Here is a 22,957-nt window from a genome sequence, read left to right on the forward strand (position 1 = left end):
AGTAACTACCCTGATGATCATTTTTTTAAGATGTTTTCTAACATAATGGACTTGGGCTTTGAGGGAATCAAGCAACAAAACTCCAAAAAGATGATCGAAGCCATTTTTACACATCACAAGTTCTAGTGGGAGTGGGCACAGAGGGAAAATTAATCATAATGCATCACAACTTTTGAACTACATTGATTTGAATCATGGCTCCACAATTTGTTTGTCGACAAGGCCTTAAACAAATTACTTCACCCCAGTTTTTCTGTCTGTAAAATGGGGATACTAATTACCTTGCAGAATCATTAAGAAAATATTTAAAATACCTCACATGCTGGTTTCCATATGGTAGATATTTAGGAAAGCACTACTTTCCTTACCATATTTCTACTGTTCACAATTCTCTCATGGAGTTTTACTACACAGAATTTCTCCGTGTGTCACATGGTAGAACAAATTTTCATAAAACTGTAAGTTAGGTACACTTTCTCCTAGATTACAGTCTCCTAACTTCCCTTCTTACAGACAGAAATTTAAAAAATTATAGTTATTGTGTTCTGGCTTTCATCATAAATGCCTGGATTTCTTGGTCAAAATTCAAACAGCTCTATCCCTCCTCCCAATCCCTTAATCCAAAGAGAGCAGGGTATGATTTGGCCAGTTTTAAAGATTATATCAGTGTTCTAGCAATGTGAATTGTGCAGTTCAAGGAGTTCTATGCCTGGAGGATGATAAAACTATGACTGCGGTGTAGAAACCTGGGTACAGGTTCCAGCCTGCCACTCAGCAGCTGAGTGATGCTGGATGGTTTGAGTAATCTGACTCTCAGCCCATTTCCACAAATGTTTATGGAATGCCTACCATTCAAATTCGGGCTTAAGATGCCAACTGTATGTCTAGCCTGATGCCAAGATAACCAACATGAAATAGAGGAGAAGCATATCCACAGGATATAGGGGGAAAGAGAGGCGAATCTGGTTTCCCAGATCAGAGTTAATATGTTTTGGAGACAGGAAATGGAAAGACGTGAACAGAGCAGAATCTGTGCACCTTCTTCCCTGACAAACCCGGCAAGATGATCTGAGGGAAAGAAGACGTGTCCGTAGAGGGCATGACAGAAGCTGAGAAGTCCAGAAGGCACACATGCGACTTGGCTGGGGAAGGGAGTACCCTACCTTCACATTTAAGTCCTTGACGTACCAGCCCCCACAACATTTCTCCACAGTGATCACAGAAAGCTGGAGCTCTGTACGAGTGAACAAAGAGAGCGTGGGGACGGATCTGGAAGTCTTCAAAGGTGGCAGAAGCTGTGAAAACAGCAACATTGAAAAATAAGTTGAATGGATACCCCGATCTGTAGACGATCAGTACGCAAGATAACTATCATACAAGTATGGCTGTAACTCTAGGCAAAGTGAGGGAAGATAAGATGCAATGCTGCTTGACTTGTAGCCATGACACTCTATTTTTCCCAACCACAGCTTTACAAGGGGTAGCACAGCAACCTCTCTCTAGTCTTCCTGTTTGCCAAGGTCTCAGGCCACTTCAAAAATAGCCAAAATGCTAGAGGAAAGCGTGAATGAAACGATACTTCAACCTGATTTACAAATACAGGATATGTTACTTCCAAGTACTTTGCTTTTTCTCTTACTTCAATGAACCAGATAGGTATTCAGAGATACTAAGGGAAAGAAAACACTTGATGAATTGAATTCCGACAGATCAGAAGACAGTGTACTTGAATACGACCTTGAAGAGGTACATTATAAGGGCGGGGCCCAACTGGGAGACAAATAAGAAATCTGAGGAGCCTCTTCTTGGAGAAACAGAGTTGTTTGAACTCTTAGGTAATATAACCAAGCATTTAAATCCTGGCCTAAAAATAACCCAGCAGCCTCCTCACCAATATGTCAAACAGAGGGATTTAATACACACACTGGTGAATTTCAGTCCACTCCAAGAAATACACTTTCACAAATCATACTCATGCTCTGGGGAACTTCGTGTTACTGCTTCTTGTTATTTATTGTATATGGTATTCATACGGAGTACTGACATTCATTATTTTTAAAAAGTTATACTTTACACATGATTTTTGTTATTATGTTATAAAATAGTGCAAGCTGAAATCAAGAAATAGAAAGGTACAGAGAAGTGAAAGCTAAAGGCCAACCCTTTCCCCCACATTCTGTTTGGTAGGACTGTATCTTTCTAGACCTGTTTGCGCACATCCTGATAGTGAGGTTGCCCAGACCAGAGAGTGCTGACCTGCAAGTGAGAGGAGCTGGATGAGGCTTTCCCATTACCTGGGTGACACCTCACTCACTTCATCATGAGCCTCAGCTTCCCAAACATAAAAAGAGAAGGTCTGAGTGACAGTGACTTCTTCAAATCCTTGAAGTTTAAGCTTCCTTTAATATCACAACAGAACCATGTGCACTTGATGTCATAAGGCTTTATGCAAAGAGAATTTGGGGGAAAATTCAGGCTTTAAATACATCCTGCAGTTCCACCCTCCTTTCTCTTCCTCCTGTTTGTTTCCTTGCCTTCCTTTTTTCCACCTACATTTATTCAACACCTTTTCAGTGTTGTCAATGGCACCATGCCAAGGATAAAGATGTAAACATAAGTAAGACATTTTTATAGAGCCTACCAGACAGCAGGAAAGACAGACAAAAACAAACAAAACACTCCACAATAACTATAAAATAACTTTGAACGTTCAAAGAAGCTACAAAATTTGGCCTAAGTTACTAATTATAACTAATACTACAACTCACAAGTGTTTTGTCCCCAAGCCACTGTTACATCTTATCATACCAGTGTAACATCTTATCTTCCCTAACTCTGCCCAAAGAGTTATTTCCAAAAGCCCTATGATACAGAGAATAAACATTTGCAGTCCTCCTGATGGTGCCTTCACCAGCAGTATGGGCTAACTAATTACCCATTGGGTGTACTTATGAAGTGCTTACCTTGTTAAACATGCAAGAGGTGACAGAGTGAATGCCGAACTGTAGGCAATTCATCTCTGCTAGATAGGTGTCCAAAATTAGGAGGATTGTGTTGAGGGTATCACATCCCTCAGGGCAACTGACAACAGAACATGCAGGAACGTGAATCACTTCAACCAGAAAGAATATTACTGATAGTTCAGAGAATACCTGGACTGTAATAGGAAATAAAAAAATTTTAATGGGTTGGTTTGCCCTTGGACTTTGAATAAAAGTACTTGATTCCAAATGAATGTGCTTTATTATTGAAAATCAACTATCAACTTATTAAAGGTACTATCTTTACTCAATGGAAAGATAATGAGAATACTAATAAGCTAAGCTTTATTGAGCTCTCACTGTTTACTGGACATCATGCTAAGAGATTTAAGTGTGAGAAAAAGGAGCTTATTAAGGACTGTAGCCAAGTAACCGGCTTCAGTATTGCCTACATGGAGTTCTGATTAGTGTTAATATTCCTTATAAAAAGGATTTCAATGGAAATCAGATGGGGAAATTGCATTATTATGTTTCACACTTCAAGATTCACAATATTATGATCAATGCTTACTCTAAGTAAATCAGTAAAAAGGTCTGGTTTGGGTATCCATCATCTACTTTTGTAAATTGGTCAAAATGTGTCTAAATTTTGTAAATGCTGAAGTCTCTTTAAAACTGATCCCTCACACGCATTGACAAAATTTGCAAAGAAAATAGTTAAAGAAAATATTTTGTGGCAACCAGTAACTCCTAACTTCTCCTCTGCCTCCTTCCCCCAACCCTCCACCCCCTCCCACCCTCCACCCCTCAGGACCAAACAACTATGACAGTACTATGATAGCAATTAGTTGAATAATTATGGTAGTTTTCAAAATAAGGAACATTAGAATTTGACAATACTAATATCAAGCTGCGTTCAGATATTTTTTGAATCAATCAGAAAGAATATAATTAATTAAAAAGAAGATTTTCAATGACGTCCCCCCACCCAATTTATGTCAGGTACGTTTGTTTTTTCACTTTTTGAAAGAGATTAACATTCATAAGCAGTTAGCACCCTTGACTTACGTTTAAATGCCATTTTCTAAAGTTCAATTTTAATGTTCTCCTGTTAATTTTAGAATAATTAAATACATTTTTAAAATAAAACTACTAAGTGTGGCAGGGTTTCACATGCATTTGAAATCAAAGCACAACATCCATTCATTATGAATTTACCTGTTCTGCACCCTGGGGGAAATCAGCATTAGCTGAGTGTATGCACGCCATCTTGCCTAATCACAAAATTGCACTTCAGAGATAATCACTTAGCACAGGAAAACAAAGTGAATGCTGTAATTCCATTTCACTTAAGATTTGGAATCAAAATGGATTGGTAAGAATAGAAATATTAAAGTGTCTAAAGATTCCAAGAGAGGACAGTGTGCTGTCAGTATGTCATAATCAATCAAGTGACCTAAATTAAAACCCATATGACAGGACTACAAACTAAACACAATGGGCCCCTTATGCTGGTATTTGTGTCTCTTTGATTTGCTCTATTCACAGTCTATTGTTATACTCCACAGTGCAGGAGAGGAGAAAATGACATGCTTTCCTTAGTCCTTGAGCATTTGAAACAGGTAATTGAGCCAAAAACTCTAAGATAATCAGTAGTTCTTTTCAGGTTCATTATAAATTGTTAGACAAAATGGAATGAACTGTTTGGTTAGCAGTACAGAAAAAATGAGGCTTCTGAAGTAAAATAAATACTCTCTGGAGGTCAAAATTATTTGCATAATAAAATAAAATAATGTCACATCTTCCAAGATTTTCAATAATTTTTTTAACTGGTAATTTTAGGAATTTGGGAGAAGCATTAACTCTTTCTGGCATTGACAAGTTGGGACAGATACAAGAAGAAACGCTTAACACATTGCAAGTATCACCCCATTCAATTTTTCACAAAGAAACGCTTAACACATTGCAAGTATCACCCCATTCAATTTTTCACAAGCAATCTATGAAGTAGGTATTATTAACATCCCCATTTTACGGATGAGAAAGTGAATCTCAGCAAAACTAAGGAGCTGCCCTAGGTTAACACAGGATCTTGACGCAGACAGCCTGACATCTGAACCATACAGATTCTCTCAGCCACTCTGAATCAAATCATCATATCCTCGGACCATTAAAAACACTATGGATTACAAACTGTATCTTTATTTTATGAATCACTAGAAAAGATTTAAAAAATACTACAATTAAACACAACACATCACTATTGTAAGGTGCTTCCTTATCTAAGAGATGCAAAAAATACTGGGGAAACAGAGTCCATGAAATAACATGTAGAATGAAATTAATTCAGTTCATGATCAAAAATCCTTTTAACCTGCTATCCTCATGGACTTCATTTTTTGAAATCCTTCTTCCCTCCAAACAAATTGGAGTTAGTAACAATAACTGGTTTTAAAATTTTTATAAAAATCAAAGGTAATACATAACTAACAGCCAATTAGAGCTTGGTGTCCACATGATAACCAGTGTCATTCAACTGGTTAAGTGTGGTCCAAACAAAACATTATGAAACTTTTAAAAACTGTTAAAGAGTTGTTACAGATAAATTTGTTTTTTTTTCTTAACCTCTGGAATACTGAAAATAGCTTCTGAATACCATTCCCCCCCACATAAATACACATACTCATCAGTTTTAAAGTATTCTATGGATAAGAAACCATATCTACTTTAACATCCTATCATTCATCCATACACACACATAATAGATATACATAAATAACCCTGTGTTTCCTGAGAGTGAGAATGTTCATTAGTGGAATGATGACTACTCAAAAATTAGTTTATTACATTTGTAAATATCTCAAATTATTAGAAAGTTTTTTTTTATACTGAGCCCCAAATACTCCTCTGTAACTTCTATTTGGTGGTGATAGTTCTAAAAATAAGCATTTAAAATTGAGACATTTTCATATCCTTCTTAAATCAGTTCATGTAGGTCAAGCAGGCCTAATACCTTCAAGTAGATAGCTGATTAATGCTATGTTTTACTAATAAATCTATAAGCTACTACATAGTAATATATATGTATTATAATATAGTATATATTGGAAATAGAAAAATGACAAGAATAGTATCTGTTGCTGAAGCTTCAAAAATGAGGATGACAGAACCATAAATAGTCATAAAACAAAAGGCAAGGTAGGAAACACAAAAGAAAGGTTAGCTAAGACTGCCTGGGTCTGCAAGGGAAAGCTTCATCAAGGAGGGATACTGAACAGAACCTTGAAGGATGAAGAGTATTCTGAAAGGCAGAGAATGGGATAAACCAAAGAGGAAACATTTTTATATGGCCTGATTTTATTTAATTATAGATAATTTATACAATTGTCTACCTATTTCTTTATAATCATAACTTTGTGGGTTCTTGACACTTCATTATCTTTAGTGTACTGTCAGGACAGGTAGCAAGGGTGACTCCAAAATGTCCATGACACAGGTGACTGAGAAGTGACAATAGATCATTTCCACTCTATTGTGGCCCAGATATGTGACAGCACTTAAAAAATTAAGCCTGCACGTGTGTACTTCTCTTCTCCCACTCCGCCACCTAATACATACACACCTACACCCTTAGGCTGGTCATTTCTTTCTGCTTCTCCATCGGTCCCAATGTCTCCAAGCATTGTTGTACCAGATACACCCTTCATGCAGCCACTGCTCAGACTAATCACACAGTTCACATTTTCCTTTTACCTGGAGACATTTAGAGTTGGGAAAATCCCTTAGCTCTGCAGCAACAAGAGTATTAAACAAATTCTTGCAACAGCATCTCTTACATGACTGAAGAAAAAGACAGGAATTTCAATTTTTCACTCAGATCTGACCAGAAAAACATTAGTGAGGCACAATGATCGGAACTTGGGGGGTTGTGAATATATCATTCCAAAGATTATAGCAGCCAAGAGAAAAAACATAAAGTGTATTTAGATATGCTGATTAGGCAGTACAGAAAGTTCTGGGAAAATATTTTATAAGTCCATGGCCTGAGACTCTTAAGAAAATACAGCTTCAAGAGAAATAAAAAGGTCTTACAAGCCACCAGCAAACTTCTAGAGCTCATCATGAATTTGGTAAAGTTGTTGGTTACAAAATTAATATACAGAAATCTGTTGCATTTCTATACACAAACAACAAAATATCGGAAAGAGAAATTAAGGAAACAATCCCATTTACCATCACATCAAAAAGAATAAAATACCTAGGAATAAACCTACCTAAGGAGGCAAAAGACCTATACTCTGAAAACTATAAGATGCTGATGAAAGACACTGAAGATGACACAAAGAGATGGAAAGATATACCATATTCTTGGATGGGAAGAATCAATATTGTTAAAATGACATTCCTATCCAAGGCAATATACAGATTCAACGTAATCCCTATCAAATTATCAATGGCATTTTTCACAGAACTAGAACAAAATATTTTAAAATTTGTATGGAAATGCAAAAGACCCCAAATAGCCAAAACAATCTTGAGAAAGAACAGAGCTGGAGGTATTATGCTTCCTGACTTCAGACTATACTAAAAAGCTACAGTAATCAAAACAGTATGGTACTGGCACAAAAACAGACACATAGATCAATGGAACAGGATAGGAAGTCCAGAAATAAACCCATAATTTATGGTCAGTTAATCTATGACAAAGAAAGGCAAGAATATACAATGGAGAAAAGACAGTCTCTTCAGTAAGTAGTGCTGGGAAAACTAGACAGCTGCCTGTAAAAGAATGTAATTAGAACATTCTCTCATACCATGTACAAAAATAAACTCAAAATGGATTAAAGACCTAAATGTAAGACTGGAGTGTCTAAAATTTTTAGAGGAAAACATAGGCAGAACACTCTGACATAAATCACAGCAACATTTTTTGGATCTGTCTTCTAGAATAATGGAAATAAAAGTAAAAATAAACAAATGGGACCTAATTAAACTTACAAACTTTTGCACAGCAAAGAAAACTATAAACATGACAAAAAGACATCCTAGAGAATAGGAAAGATATTTGCAAACAATGGTACCAACAAGAGATTAATTTCCAAAATACACCAAAGTTCATACAATTTAATATAAAAAAAATCCAATCAAAAATGGGCAGAAGACCTTCTTCCTCCCAAGACATCCAGATGGCCACATGAAAAGATGCCCAATATTGCTAATTATTAGAGAAATGCAAATCAAAACTACAATGAGGTATCACCTCACATCAGTCAGAATAGCCATCATCATAAAGTCTACAAATAAGAAATGCTGGAGAGGGTGTGGAGAAAAGGGAACCCTTCCTACACTGCTGGTGGGAATGTAAATTGATGCAGACACTATGGAGAACAGTATGGAGGTTTCTTACAAGACTAAAAATGGACTTACCATATGATCCAGCAATCCCACTGCTGGGCATATATCCACAGAAACTCTAATTCAAAACAATACATGCACCCCAATGTTCACAATAGCACTATTTACAGTAGCCAAGACATGGAAACAACCTAAATGTCCACTGACAGATGAATGGATAAAGAAGATGGGGGGTGCGCGCGCGCGTGCGCGCGCACACACACACACACACACACACACACACACACACACACCTGGAGTATTACTCAGCCATAAAAAATGAAATAATGTCATTTGCAGCAACATGGATGGACTTGGAGATTATTATACTAAGTGAAGGAAGTCAGACAAATACCATATGACATCATTTATATGTGGAATCTAAAAAATGACACAAACTAATGTTTATTTACAAAACAAAAAGACTCACAGACATAGAAAACAAACACATGATTTCCAAAGGAAAAAGAGGGTACGGGAGAGATAAATTAGGAGCTTGGGATTAACATTACACACTATTACATATAAAATAGAGAAACAACAAGGTCCTACTGTAGAGCACAGGGAAGGATATTCACTATCTTTTAATAACCTATAATGGAAAAGAATATGAAATAGAATTTATATATATATACACACACACACACACATATATATGTATTATGGAATCACTTTGCTGTACCTGAAAGTAACACAACACTGTAAATCAACGATACTTCAATTTTTAAAAAAGGCCTCACAAGTCAGATTGATAGCACAATAACAAGTTACCCTAATTAGGGAGAAAGGGGGTGGCATCTAGAGAAACTGATGTAATGGCCTAGGAAACTCTCTGATAGGCTCTCACTCATTATGAGAATGCATCAGCTACAAAGGGAGAAGCAGAGTCACGGTGATGGCAAACAGGGGCCCTGGCCAGTGGGAACCACACTAAGAAGGCTAACAGAAGGAGAAGGCTGAAGCTTCTAAAAAGCTGAAACAGAACCAAGGGCCTTTTAGCTGTGTGTTATATGTTGGAAAGAATGAGGCAGAGATAGGCCTGAACCATGGAAAAAATAGAAATAGCTAAACTATTCAATTGTAGTTTTGTTTCTACCTTTTTTAGAAGAAGTGGACTATCTTCAAACTAAGAAAAAAATATATATATATATATCAAGTACATTTGAGAAGAAAATGAAGTCTAGAGTAGATGAACAAAGATTATCCAAAGGCTTTAAATAAACTATTTTCAATAGTCCAAAGTGAATTATACATATATGGGCTAAAAAATTTACTTTTAATCTTCTAAAAACATCTACCACAATATTCTAACAGAATCTTGTTGGGCTTAATGAAATTATTCTAAAGACCTTCTGTAAGAAAAATTGAAAATATTCAGATAAGAATGGAAAGTTTAAAAGAAGAGTAATAAAGAAATTAGCCCTAGTTGACGTCAAAATATTCTATAAAACTATGACATTTAAAAATAAATCGTGGTTGTGCAAGAAAAAAGAGAGATCAATAGGATAGAATTGATAACACTCCATGTAGGAATTTAAAATATGATAGAAAAAATCCACTCTGTGAGTGAATTTAAAATATGATGGAAGAGGTATCATAAATCAATGCAGCAGGAAACATTATTTAACAAATGACTAACAATTAGGAAAAACTACTTACTTGGGGGAAAACACAATTTAGAAGCTTACCTCTTGTTTTACACAAACATATAAATATATATATAAACATATATATGTAAATAAAATACCTGATAAGTAAACAATTAAAATACAAAATCTTGGAAAAACTAGAAGGAAACAGAAGTGAATGTTTATCAAATCTCTGGAGGAAAAAAGACTTTAGAAAGTAAGAGAAATTCATAAATCTTCATAGTGATGGAAGAAATCAAATGGGAAAGATTTATTAGCAAGATCATGTAGCAGGTACGACTGACTGACCTGCCCTAAAAGTCATGTAATAGTCTCTTTTATTTAGCACAGGTTTATCTATAATAAGTATATATGCTAGGTCACAGAAAGCTAATTATGTCTAATACTTCCAAGTATTTAGAATATAATCACTAAGGAGAGATCTCTATGCCTGTTAGATACCAGGCATGCAGGTGACAAGGCCTATGTTCACATAGGAATTAGGAAAGTTCACATGTGTTCATTCATTCCTGCTCAGAAGAAAACAGATCCTTCTTCATTGTCTTGTTTTATTTTTCTTTTTAACCAGAAGCAAGCAGCAAGACGTAGGAGTTTTGATAGCAGGGCTTAAACTCACTCAAGTTTAGGATCTGTTCATGAAAATGGAGAGTCACAGTTAACACCTGAGCAATCAATTCTTTGTTTCCCTCTCAGGCAACTGAACCATAAGGCCACTGAAGAACCTCTGCTATGGAAACAGTAATGCCTCCTGCCAGGAAGATGCTACTAGGAAGAAACAGATACAAAGCGCAACTCTATGTAACTAAAGGAAGAGAGCTCTAAGTTGGAGTTAATGTCTCCATCCACTGTCATATTAAGAAGTCAGCCAAGAACACTCCCCGCAGTGCACTTTTTACTCCAGCTATTACTGACTTATGCCTCCCTGCCTTTCACACAAACCTCCGCTTCTGTTTTGCATAGAGCCTCCCATCAGTTAGCTAACTCCTACCCATCCAACAACTCAGCTTGGAGTCACCTGCTCTGCGAAGTCTTCAGTGATAAGCCCACCCACACCTGATAGAAGCTACCCTCTTTCTGTTCCTGGGCACACTTGAATCACAAAATGTATCACTCACACTGACACCCCTTACTCCTTCATCTGTTCACATCTGACGTTAGCAGACTGCTGGAGGACAGAGATTATACCTTCTCTGAGTTTATATGCACATCTTAAGTGATCAATTAATGCCCATAGTTGAATAAATAAAGCAATGCGTTTAAAACTCATACTGCTAGGCTGCAGTCCAAAAATTCTACATTTTATTGAGTCCTAATAATCTGTACGTATATTATTTAAAATTCAAAGGCAAAGCCCATCAGAATCATAACATGGATCACATTTTTAAAAGTGTCTAGCAATGCCCTTGACACTTCCAGAGATGTCTCTGCCAGTGCCTTATTACTCTACAGGCAGCGTGATGCAGGCAGTGATGAGAAGCATGGACGTAGAGTCAGAGCATACCTGGGCTCTAATCCCAGTCCCTGCAAATGGGCGACCCCTGGGGGGAGGTACTTCACCTCTCTCAGCCTCAGTGTCCACTCTATAGAAATGGCTTAGTGAAGCTCACCTTATCAGGCTGTGAGGAGGACACAGTGATTAGCCTTGACATCCTGGTGGTAGTTATAACATAAATTTCTTAACTTAACCATGAACAGTATGGGCTTTGTAATCAGAAAGATCTGGGTTTGAATCCCAATTACTATTTACATTATTTATAATTATTATTATTGTCATCATCATCAAAAGTAATAGAGGGAAATACTGCTTGTAAGTCTGCCATCCATCACAGCACTTAAAAAAACTAAGGCCCTTAAAAACTATTATTGTTTCCTTTACTACCTCATAAAGAATACATTTCTACTCCAGAGGAAATTGCCTTTCTTTCCACTGTTCTGGTTAATGCTAATTAAATGGAGCTAAGTCCATAGGACTGTGTCTAGTTTCTTCTCTAAAATGAATCAATTAAGTTAGGAATTGGGGAAAGAAGGGTCACCATATCCTGATGTGACTGAATGACAAATGCCACAGCTGGAAAGAGATTAGAGAGCATCTCAGGTCAAGAAAGAACATAAATGGCTGCCCCATGTGCCCAACATTGAGGAAAAAGAAAATTAAGTAAAAATGTCATGGAGTCAAATTCTAGCTAATGAGTGCAGACTCTGCAGGCACCCGGAATAGGAGAAAGAAAGGTTAAGTCTGTTTCTTAGAAAGCTCCATTGCATATAGGCGAATTTACACCGTTTAAAAGGATAACGACCTCATTTACATGAGGAACACCAGCGTACAAACTGCCCTTTAGACTACTGACAAAGGCTGGTAGACAAAGGCCAGGTACAGTATTATACTGAAATGTTCTAATAGGCAGCAGGGTTTCTGGCAACAAATAGCATCACTGTTGTCAAATATATTTGCACATGGAGACATCAGGCGCATGCTGAGGTCCTACGTGCTCTGCTTCAAGTTTCTTTATCTCTTACTGTATTTTTCTTAAAAAGCAGGTGCTTAATTTGGATTCAAAAACAACAAAAGCCTTAAAAGCTGTGAAATCTGCTGGGTATTCCCACTCCCAAAGAAGCAATGGTTCGATGATGGCTGAATTCAATCCAATGCCGGCTGACCCATGCTTCTTCCAGTTGACCACTTGGGTATCCCCTGAGTTGGTTTTCCCTCCAGCTCCAAAATGGCCATTAGTTCTATGCAGCAAGATAGAGAAATAGGACAGCTCATCTCCCTTTATCCACACTTGCTAGACACCACTAACCTCAAGGAATCCTGCAGAAATTGTGTCCAAAAAAGAAAAAATAGGGGTTTATATCGGTAAAGAAGGAAGAAAGGATGGATATTGGGAGGCAACTAGTTTCTTTCATAGTGGATTTTTAAAGAACATTTTCCATTTCCTTGAACATCAATGGAATCAATTTCTGAGTTCAATGCTGGATCTGCTAAATGCAAGGTACAACTGAGAAAACTGAGATATACAAGTTGGGAAGGTGAAGAGTAAGCAAATGAATACTCAGAGAAGTTCAGAGTAAAGTGTGGGCTGGAGGGTTAATTTCGGAATCAGCAGCAAATCAACAGTAAATAAAACCATGTGGGTTTATGAGCTCCTCTAGGGCTTTAATTTCCAATACGGTAGCCACCAGTCACATGTTATTCCAATTTAAATTTATTCACATTTAATAAAATTAAAAATTCAGTCACATTAGCTACATTTCAAGTTCTCAGTAGCCACAGGTGACTAGTGGTTACTGTATTGGAAAGCACGGAACATTTTCATGATTGCAAATAGCTGTATTGAACAGCACTGCTCTACAGAGAGAATTTAGCAAAGTGAAAGGACCTTGTAGCTGTCACATAAAACAGTGATTTTTCCACATTTATTTCCTAAGCTTTTCATTTTTTTCTCAGGCTTTGTAATTATTGCACTTACTAATAATAAGCAAACATTTACTGAACACTTACTTTTAGTTAGGTTCTGTGCTAAAAGCAATATATTATTTATTTTATTTACTCTCCCAAATTCACAAAATAAGTACTATTATTATCCCTATTTCAAAGATGAAGAGATTAAGGTTTTGAATGTGGACAATGAGGCTACAAACTGATAGAAGAAAAGTTCTGAAGAGTAATTTAGACCAGTTTGAAGCCAGACTTACATACGGATTTTCCAAGTCATCATAACTGCTTGTATCACTTTGTCCGTTCCCTTCCAATATTTCTGCTTCATTTCTTTTTGTGGCATTATTGCATTTGCTAAGAACTTCTTGAATAATGCTGAATTCCAGTAAAGATAGCTCTTATCTTAAGCTTGATTGGACTATACCTCATATGATGCTGTTAATGTGAGCTAGTTATTCCTTATTACTTTAAAAGAGTATAAAATTCATGACAGTTTATAAAAAATAATTAACTAATGTTAAATCATCTTTTTATTCCTAGAATAAACTTACTTGATTATTTTGTATTATTCTTTTGATTTCTCATGGATTCTATTTTCCCCACCATTTTATTTAAAACTTTTGTATCCAGAAAGAAAAAATAGTATTTCATTAATTCCCTGTGGTTTCTGATACTCCTGTGTTTTATGTACAATTTGACTACTAAGTAATTTGGTGATTACTGGCAAATTACTTAATGTCTCTACACCTCTGAAAAGGCTTATCACAGTGCCTAGTGAATAGTAAATACTCAAAAACGTTAACCGTTCCATTAGTGCACATGGTCTACAGTTTTCTTTCTGTCTTAGTTCGTTTGGGCCGCTACGACAAAGCACAACAGCCCGGGGAGCTTACAAACAGCAGTCCTAGAGCCTGGGAAGCACAACATCGCCAGGAGACCAGTGCCTGATGAGGATCTGATTCCTGGCTCAAAGATGGCTGTCTTTCTCTGTAACCTCACACATTAGAGGCGGGGGAGCTCTCTGGGGTCTCTCTAAAAGGGGACTAAACCCACGAGGGTGGGGACTCATAACCTAATCACCCCCATAGGCCCCACCTCCTAATACCATCACCTCTGGAGTCAGGATTTCAACATGAATTTTGAGGGGACAGAAACATTCAATCCACTGCAAATTCCTTTTCTTATGCTTTCCTTTCAAGGTTTCAGTATTAAATTTTGCTGGATTTAGATAATACATTGGACAAGATTTTCAAGATTTTATGTGTTTTGAAATAGTTTCTGCTTAAGTGTTTGATAGGAGTCTCACTTAAAATTGCCTACACAATGTTCTTTTTTTTTGAGGGAAAATTTGGGTAGTTGGTATATCTTAAATAAATTTCAATTCTATCAAAAAGTGTGTGTGTGGGTGTGTGTTTATCAGAGAGTAAGAAGGACATTCCGATACATTCTTATAACCCAAAACATGTAATAGTGGATAAATCTTATTAAAATGCATTTCAGTAATTGACTAAGTTTAATTGTATCTCTGGAAAACAACGAATTTTAACATACATGCTCAGATTTAAATTAATAAACTGTGAATATTTGAGTCACAAAACAATTAGCATACATTTAACATGATAATCCTCACCTTAAATCATAAGATATTATTTGAAATGATAATAAATTAGCATTAAAATAAACATTAGAAACAGAGGACAATTTGTATGTCAATTTCAGCTTTAGGTAACTTAAAAGCTTCAGCCAGTATTAAAAACTGTTAATCAGAAGGCCACATGCCAGGAGAGAATGCAATAATTTTCCTGGGCTCTTTTTAGTAATTTTTCTAGATGAAAATGATAAAGAAAAGAAGTACAAAATTCAGAACCAAGCCATGGGCCACGTTTATCAAAAAAAAAAAAAAAGCTAATGAAAATGAACCTAAAAATGGAAATTTCAAATGGAAGAAAACTGATTTGATGATAAGCAGAGAACAGATTAAACATGTACCATACAGCAATTTCAGCCCATCCTAAAGTGTGCGATAAACATAACATTAGCACAAGTGACTCTGAGCAAAATGTTCCAAAAGGTGATTTTGACTATTACATTTGGTGAAGCTTTGAAGTCATTTTCAAAGGCATTGTTCTCAACACTCAAAGATTATATCTGGTCTTCAACATTTTTTGGCTCACTCCAGATTTACAGTAACATTCTCTGGATTATTTTGACACTCGACATGATCAAACCAAGCAAAAACAGCATCCTTCAGCATATTTAAAACAAAGTAGCATAAGATTCATGGTCAACCCTTAAGGATTTTATATTCCAACTGAGGAAAGATGGTAAGTATACTATAAAATGAGCAAACTAGGTCAAGTAGACTATCACATAGTATGTAACCAAACACAGATTTGGAGATTTGATGATCAGGAAGAGTTCCAGGCAAGGAGAAGGGACAGTGTACAGAAAGAACTACTATGAGAGATGAAGGAAAAGATATATCTTGAAATGAAGAAGGAACAGAATTTATCAGATAGAAACACAAGGGGAATAATGTTCAGAAGAGGAAAGAAATGTGGGAATTGAGGGATATAGAAGAAATTAATGTGACTAGAAGGGAAGGTTACTATTGTCAACCAGTGGGAAAGAAGAGACAGTCCATTTGAGATTAGCTGATGACCAACTTTGGCATTTAAGGTGAGGCTCCAGAATACAAAAAGACACAGTCTGGACTCCTTTCAAAAAATGACTGTAATATATTTTTGTTAAAGTATCACATACACAAAGAGCATATAATATACATGTAGTTTAAAGAATAATAATAAAAAGTCACTATACTTTCATTGAGCTGAAGAAAATGAAAATAACCATTACCTTTGAAGTTGCTTTATGATCACCTCCCCAGCTAAGTGGGTTGAATAGAGAAATGTCTGTGTTTTGGTGAGATTAGCCAAGTAGTGTTTAGGAACAGTTAGAGGAAGACATAAAAAGAGACATTTCAAAGAGCAATAAGACTCCTGGAGGAGGTGGGCTTAGACTAAGAAAGAAGCAGTTGGGAACAGAGAAGAAAGGAAAAATCTACAAGATACTGTTATGAAAGAACTGGAAGGCAAATATGACTCAATTTGTTGTTATTTATTTTGCTTGTTTATTTTTGAAGTTGTTTTTAATTTGACTTGTTTTTCGTGGATGAAACAAAATATTGGAACCACTAACAGAAAGAGGAAAGAAAGGAAGGTTTGAAGGAAAAGTCCGTGTTTTGGATCCATAATTGAGGGAAGGAGACATTTAAGTGCGAAAACTACATCAGTAGAAGAAAATGTACAATGAAGCCAAGGAGAAGGATACAGGTTCAATAAATAATTTCCAAAAAATGCCAACTGAAGAATTTGAATGAGCCTTTTGAAAAGTAAGAAGTAGAGCAAAGAATTCAGATTTGAGGCTCAAGGGCTGAGAAAGAACCAGATGTTAGAAGCAGAAACAGAGGGCAGCAGGGAACCAGGAGCAATCCATGTCACAGATGAGAAGAGAAAGCCTTAGAAGAAAGGCAAGTTGCATGTTCTTAAGAACACATTCCCATATTTTTTAACATCAGGTCAGTGAGAGACTTTGTGAGAGGGAATGAATGGGCCAAGTCCAGTCAGAGGAATAGAGTTTGCTGTGGTTAGGAGTGTGGTCTCTTCTTTCAGTCTTCCTTACAGCCCAAGAGGTGACAGGTAAGAAGGGCCTTTCACGGTATTCTCTCTGGTCTGTTGTGGCAGCCTATGCCTTAAACTACTGCCCTCATCAATCTGACCTTATCTGAAGCTAGTACATCCATGGCAGTATAGCAAAGATAGGAACAGAGCAAATAGGAGAGTTCTAAGACAGCCAAGAGCACATGCTCTGGGGTCAGAACCCTACTCATAAACTTTTGGCCCATCCATCACTCATCTGCTAGGTGACCTTTTTGGTGAACTACTTATTTCCTTGTGCCTCAGTTTCCTCGTGTGGCAAAGCAGTTGAGAATAGTAGGACCTAGCTGGTTCTGAGGTTTGAATGAGCTCTTAAAACAGTGCCTGGCAAACAGAAAATATGTAGTAAGTATAAGCTATGTTTTTGTTGTTATTTATAGTTTTTTTTCTTTTTCTTTACTTTCTTCCTCCTCCTCTCCCTCTCTCCCTTCCTTTCTTTACTTGTGTGTATGTATATATGATATAGTGTATTACTACAGTCTTTCAAAGACCTGCTCCATGTATTCAATTCAGAAGTCTAAACCCAAATTTCAGGAAAGATTTTCCAAGAATACCCACCAGGGCTTTTGGAAAAGGAGTTAAATTCCCGCTATTTTAAATATGGTCCATGGATCCACATCATCAGTGTAACATCACCTGAGAGTTTATTGGAAATGCAGAATCACAGTCATCAATACCCCATATCCCTGCCCTGCCAGACATACTGAATTACTGTCTACATTTTAACAAGATTACTAGCGGATTCAAATGCACATAATGAGATTTGAGACTCTTGAGGGAGCTGATGAGGTCTTGGACTTTGAGTTGATTCCATTATGACTTTTGGGGACCTTGGGATGTAGTAAATGTATTTTGGATGTGGGCTGGATATGAATCTTTTGGAGCCAGAGAGAAGACTGTGATAGGCAGAATTTTCACCCCTTCCCCAAAGATGTCTACATCTAAATCTCCCAAACTCGTGAATATATTATGGCAAAGAGAAGTTAAGGTAGCAAATGAAATTAAGGTTGCTAATCAGCTGATTTTAGATAGTGAGATTATTTTGGATTGTCTAATCCAGATTGCTTTAAATGTGGAAGAAAGAAGCAAGAAGAGTCAAAAGGCAGACTGATGCAAATGAGAAGGATTCAACTCTCCATTGCTGACTTTAATGATGGTGGGGTGGCCATGGGCCAAGTGATGCAGGAAGGCAGCTTCTAGAAACTGGAAATGCAAGGAAGCATGGTCTCCCCTAAAGCCTCCAGAAAATGCAACTTTGCCAACACCTTGACTTTAGTCCAGTGAAACCCATTTGGACTTCTGATCTCCAGAACTGTAAGAAAATTTTTGCTGTTTTAAACCAATTAGCTTGTGTTAAAGCAGCAAAAGAAAACTAATACACTGTTCCATTTATTTCAGCTTTGCTCTGTAGAGTCCTATACTTGTATTTTGAGATAAAATTTTCTGCTGCCAATAAAATACTACTTTTTGCTTGCCTGCTCCCTTTCGTATTTTCTTGTTTTCAAAAGTGGGAGGCTAATGCATAAAAAACAAAAAACAAAAAAATACCCAAATCTTATTTAGCTGCTGCTCTCTATTTTTTGCCCATAGTAAAACTTAAAGTTTTCTTGTGTTACTTTCAAGTCTGCTTCCTGACTCTTTGTCTTTTCACGCAAATGAGAATACATGATGAATTAAAATGTTCAAGGAGAAGGGTGAGGGTATAGCTCAAGTGACAGAGCACAGGCTTAGCATGCAGGAGGTCCTGGGTTCAATCTCCAGTACCTCCTCCAAGAATACATAAATAAACTTAATTACCTCCCCACCAAAAAAACAAAATAATTTTTTCTTTTAAAAAGCTTTAAAAAAGTTCAAGAATGAAAAAAAAAAGAGGCTAATCTAGTATCCTGGAAAATTTATCCTGCTTCTGAGTAGTCATAAGTTAATTATATTTATATGTGTCCATAACAGAGCTGAGTAATGTTTTCAGACTGGGGTAAGAGAAAGGTGAATAAGCCGTCTCTGTCACCATTACAATGTCCACTGGAGACCAACTCTGCCCTCCTCATGTCACCACCAATGTGTATCTGGAAAGTTGTTATGACAGGCATTACTCTGCTGCATTTTGAGGAAGGTGAACTAAGCAGAGACTTATGCTGAAATTATTAGAAGAGCACTTAGACAGGCCAAGTAACTATATACTTGAATATCTTTAAGCAAAATAAGAAAAAATATTATGTCTGAGAGACGTTTCCCTTTTGTCATAGTTACATTGTCCTTTGGGTAAAACCAAAACATGCATTCATGGATCATAGTTTTGATTCTGTGATTTTGATACTAAACATACAACGTGGTACAAATTGTATCCAAGAATTCACATACTTAATGGTGAAAGGCTTTTAGAAGGACCACTATCAACCAATAACACTAAGAGGATGCTGAGAAAATGAGCAGTTAACCTTTCAGAATTGTTGAGTACAGATGTAATTCTTAATTACACTATCAATGACATTTTCCATGGCAAAAAACTACACTGGACCTAAAGATAGTGAACAAATGGAAAGTGAAAACTAGCAAATGCCCATGAATCATTATATATAATTTGATATCCACCAAATCATAAAGTGTGTGTGTCTATGTGTGCGAGTATTCACGCAGTTAAGAATTTGGGCATGCAATTTGACTTATGGTTCTCTATCATAAGAACCATACTAGCTCATCTAAAATGTAAAAGTCATATCTGACAATATCAACAAGATCTGGTCATTATTGTGCACTTATTTAGCATTGGTTAAAGTAGGGATATTAAACTATGCATATCAGCAGAATAAAAGGTACAAATTAGAGAAATGTCTAACCCGTATCTCGAAGGCTTTTCCTAGACCCTCCCTATGCCTGAAAGGATAAATTGGGTTTGGAGTTTCATTAAAATAATTTTATTTCCCCTTGTAAGTTTCAAATATTCTGAAAACTTAGCTCAGATCTTTCATGAAATTAGTATCAGACTAATCTTCCTGCAATGCCATTTTCATAAATACCCCTCTCTTGCTTAAAATTAAACAGCTTTATATTTCTCATTGCATGACTGATTCAAGAAACATTTACTGAACAGCAACTATACAGAAGACAGTGCTAGGAAGTGGGCAGGGAAGGAGGGGTGAGGAAGTTACAAGAAGAGAAGTAATATATGGTTCAGGTGCTTACGGTCTAGTAGAAGACATAAAATATGCACAGACATGACAATAGGCAGAATATAACAAATGCTGTGACAGTGAAGGGAGAACTTCATATAGAACTCGGGTTCTCAGGTGGAATTTGAAGGGTAAATGTGAAACCTGAAAAGGCAAAGCTAGGAAGAGGTAAGTATTTCAGGCAGAAAGAAATGCCCAGAATCAGAAAAGCAAAGGGCAGTTCAGAGTACAGTTGTTCAGTTTGATTGGATCATGGAACAGCCAAAGGGGATGTACAAGAGTGTGCTAGGGAAGAGGTGGAAGGAGAGTCTCGTGTAGACTAGATGCTTGCTTAGGGAAACTGTTCAGCAAAGAATGAATAGGCAGGGATCAAGGGCCTTGGAGCAGAGGTTGTGTCAGACCATGGCCAGATTTCTGGAAGATTAATGAGTCGATGGTCTGCGGAGAAGATGGACTGCAGAGGGGCAAGGGTACTAGCTAGAAGGAGTTATAGGGGTTCTAGCAGTGGAAACAAAGGGGAGAGAAACAAATGCATGCTATAGACTTTACAACTGATGCAATGAGAAGTTACTGAGAAAAGCCGTCAGTGGTGACACGAGAACTTACAACTGACTGGAAACCAGTCAGCACCATTAATGATGGCAGATCACCAGCAGGTGTGAGTTGAGCAGGAGGAACAGTGAATTCTCCTTGGTATATGTTGAGCTAAAAGTGCCTGTGCGATAACTAAGCAGAAATATCCAGCAGATGCTTAGAAGTGCGCTTCAGGAGGGAGGTTAAGAGAGAAACTGAGATTGGAGAAGTCACCCACTACACAGGCAGTTTTTTGAGGCACAGGAGTAAAAAGGTCACCAATAGAAACAGTAAAGTGGCCAACTGGAAGTCTTCTGAGGGATGGAAGAGCCACGAGGAGGCAGGAGTTCAATGGAACTTAAGGAGGAAGTCAAGCCCAAATCAGAGGGTTTTTACCACTACCAAATACTGCAAAGATGACTAGGGAGTAGAATATGGACTGAGAAATAACAATAACTTTTATTATACACATAGCATACACTAGGCACTATCTTAAACACTGTATGTGTATGATCTCATCTATTCCTGACACAAATCACAATAGGTAGAGTCTACTGTCATTGTCAAAGAATAGATGAAAAAACTAAGACTTTCGGAATTTAAGGAACTTGTCCAAGGACATAATGCTAATTGTTATTAGCAGAGCAGGGATGCACCCAGGGCAGCTGGACCCCAATGACCATTTTCTCACAGTTAACAAATTCCTAGTGACTACATGACCCACCGCTGTGAGATTTCTTAAGCTAAAACATCCTTCCCACCCCTCAAAACCAGCCCTCAGAAAGTCTTCCATGATTCTCCAAATATCCTCTCTTTGTAACATTCATAGAATTCACTCTTCAAGATGTAGAAGACCATTTAATTTTACATAATGTCATATGTTATGCACCAATAATTTAAGTGCATTGTTCTCTCCTCACCTTAGTAGCTGGTACCTTCAGACAGAAATTTACTACCTTTTGTATGTCTTCTGTACCTTACAAAGCAACTTGTTGTCAGTGAGAGGTGTGGTATACCCAGTGAGGAAATACTTATTGTAAATTAACGCATGACTCCAGACTCTAAAAGAAATCAGAACTGGGTTGAGGATTAAGTGAGCAGAAACCTGCTCGGTTATATGGATTTACCAGGATGGCTTGAAGAGAGCAGAAAGACTTTGTCAGCCCACTAAAAAGCCAGCGCAGGCCTAAGGGACAAGGACTAGGACGGGGACGGAAAGACCCTGCCCACCGGGTGGGGCTGGAGAGGGCTGTTCCAAGCTACAAGCTCTGCAGATATACCTGGCTTCTCATGCAGTCGTCACATCGCTGAAGCTGTTAGCAAATTAAGACATTCCGTTTTTCCCATGGATGAGCAGTTTAAACTTATTCTAGAAAGCTTTCTTGCCTTTCATTCTTTGATTTCTGAATTCTGAAAGAATTTTTGCCCCTTTCAGGGAGTACTCTACAAAAAATGTCTCTCAAACAAAGCTCTACCTTTTTTGGTTGAAAAAAGAAAGATGGAGTCCTCCTTTAAAGTAAGATTTAGACAAATTTCAAAATGGAAACCCCTCTGATTTCCTGGCTTGTATCCATTCGGGAGTATTTGTCACGCACAGACCCAATGTGACTCTTTCCCACTCAAAGCACAAAGGAGCAGCCCACTCGGAAGAAGCTTGACTGCCCTTGGGATTAGGGACCCTTCATCTGTATCCCCATTTGACTGCTAGAAGGTATGACTTTCTCCAACTTCGAGTGTTTGTTTTCAGCTTGTTTCAAAATGCTCTAGAATGTTATTCCAAATGTATTTGAGAAAGCGAATGTCAAACTACATGCATTTAAAACCACTGTTTCTTTCATCCTCTGCAGCAGAACTTCAGTTTGGTAGAAATGATAGGATAGCACATGCAAATATCTATAAAGGTTTCATTTTGGTGGAAAAAAGACCATAGCAATGAAGCTCTTTACAAGAGAACTTTCTTTATATACCGTAAGTTTTTATCTAAAATTTTTGTGTAAAACATCAACATTTATCTCTCCAAAATATTAAACTGAAT

The 22,957-nt window shown here is 37.1% G+C and overlaps 1 protein-coding gene across 3 annotated transcripts in view; it reads right to left on the reverse strand.

The window, feature by feature from the left end:
- The window catches only part of PRKD1 (protein kinase D1), a 272,532-nt gene that overhangs the window by 77,087 nt on the left and 172,488 nt on the right, over positions 1 to 22,957 (reverse strand). For 2 of the 3 annotated variants that reach the window (XM_072962880.1, XM_072962879.1), the window contains exon 3: positions 1,164 to 1,295. In XM_072962880.1, coding sequence (XP_072818981.1) covers positions 1,164 to 1,295 — 132 coding nt within the window. Of the gene's footprint in view, positions 1 to 1,163; positions 1,296 to 2,963; positions 3,040 to 22,957 lie in introns of those variants that run through there. The other variant, XM_072962881.1, reaches the window with a different exon arrangement.

Source organism: Vicugna pacos, chromosome 6, assembly GCF_048564905.1.
Source record: "Vicugna pacos chromosome 6, VicPac4, whole genome shotgun sequence".
Classification (NCBI taxonomy): domain Eukaryota; kingdom Metazoa; phylum Chordata; class Mammalia; order Artiodactyla; family Camelidae; genus Vicugna; species Vicugna pacos.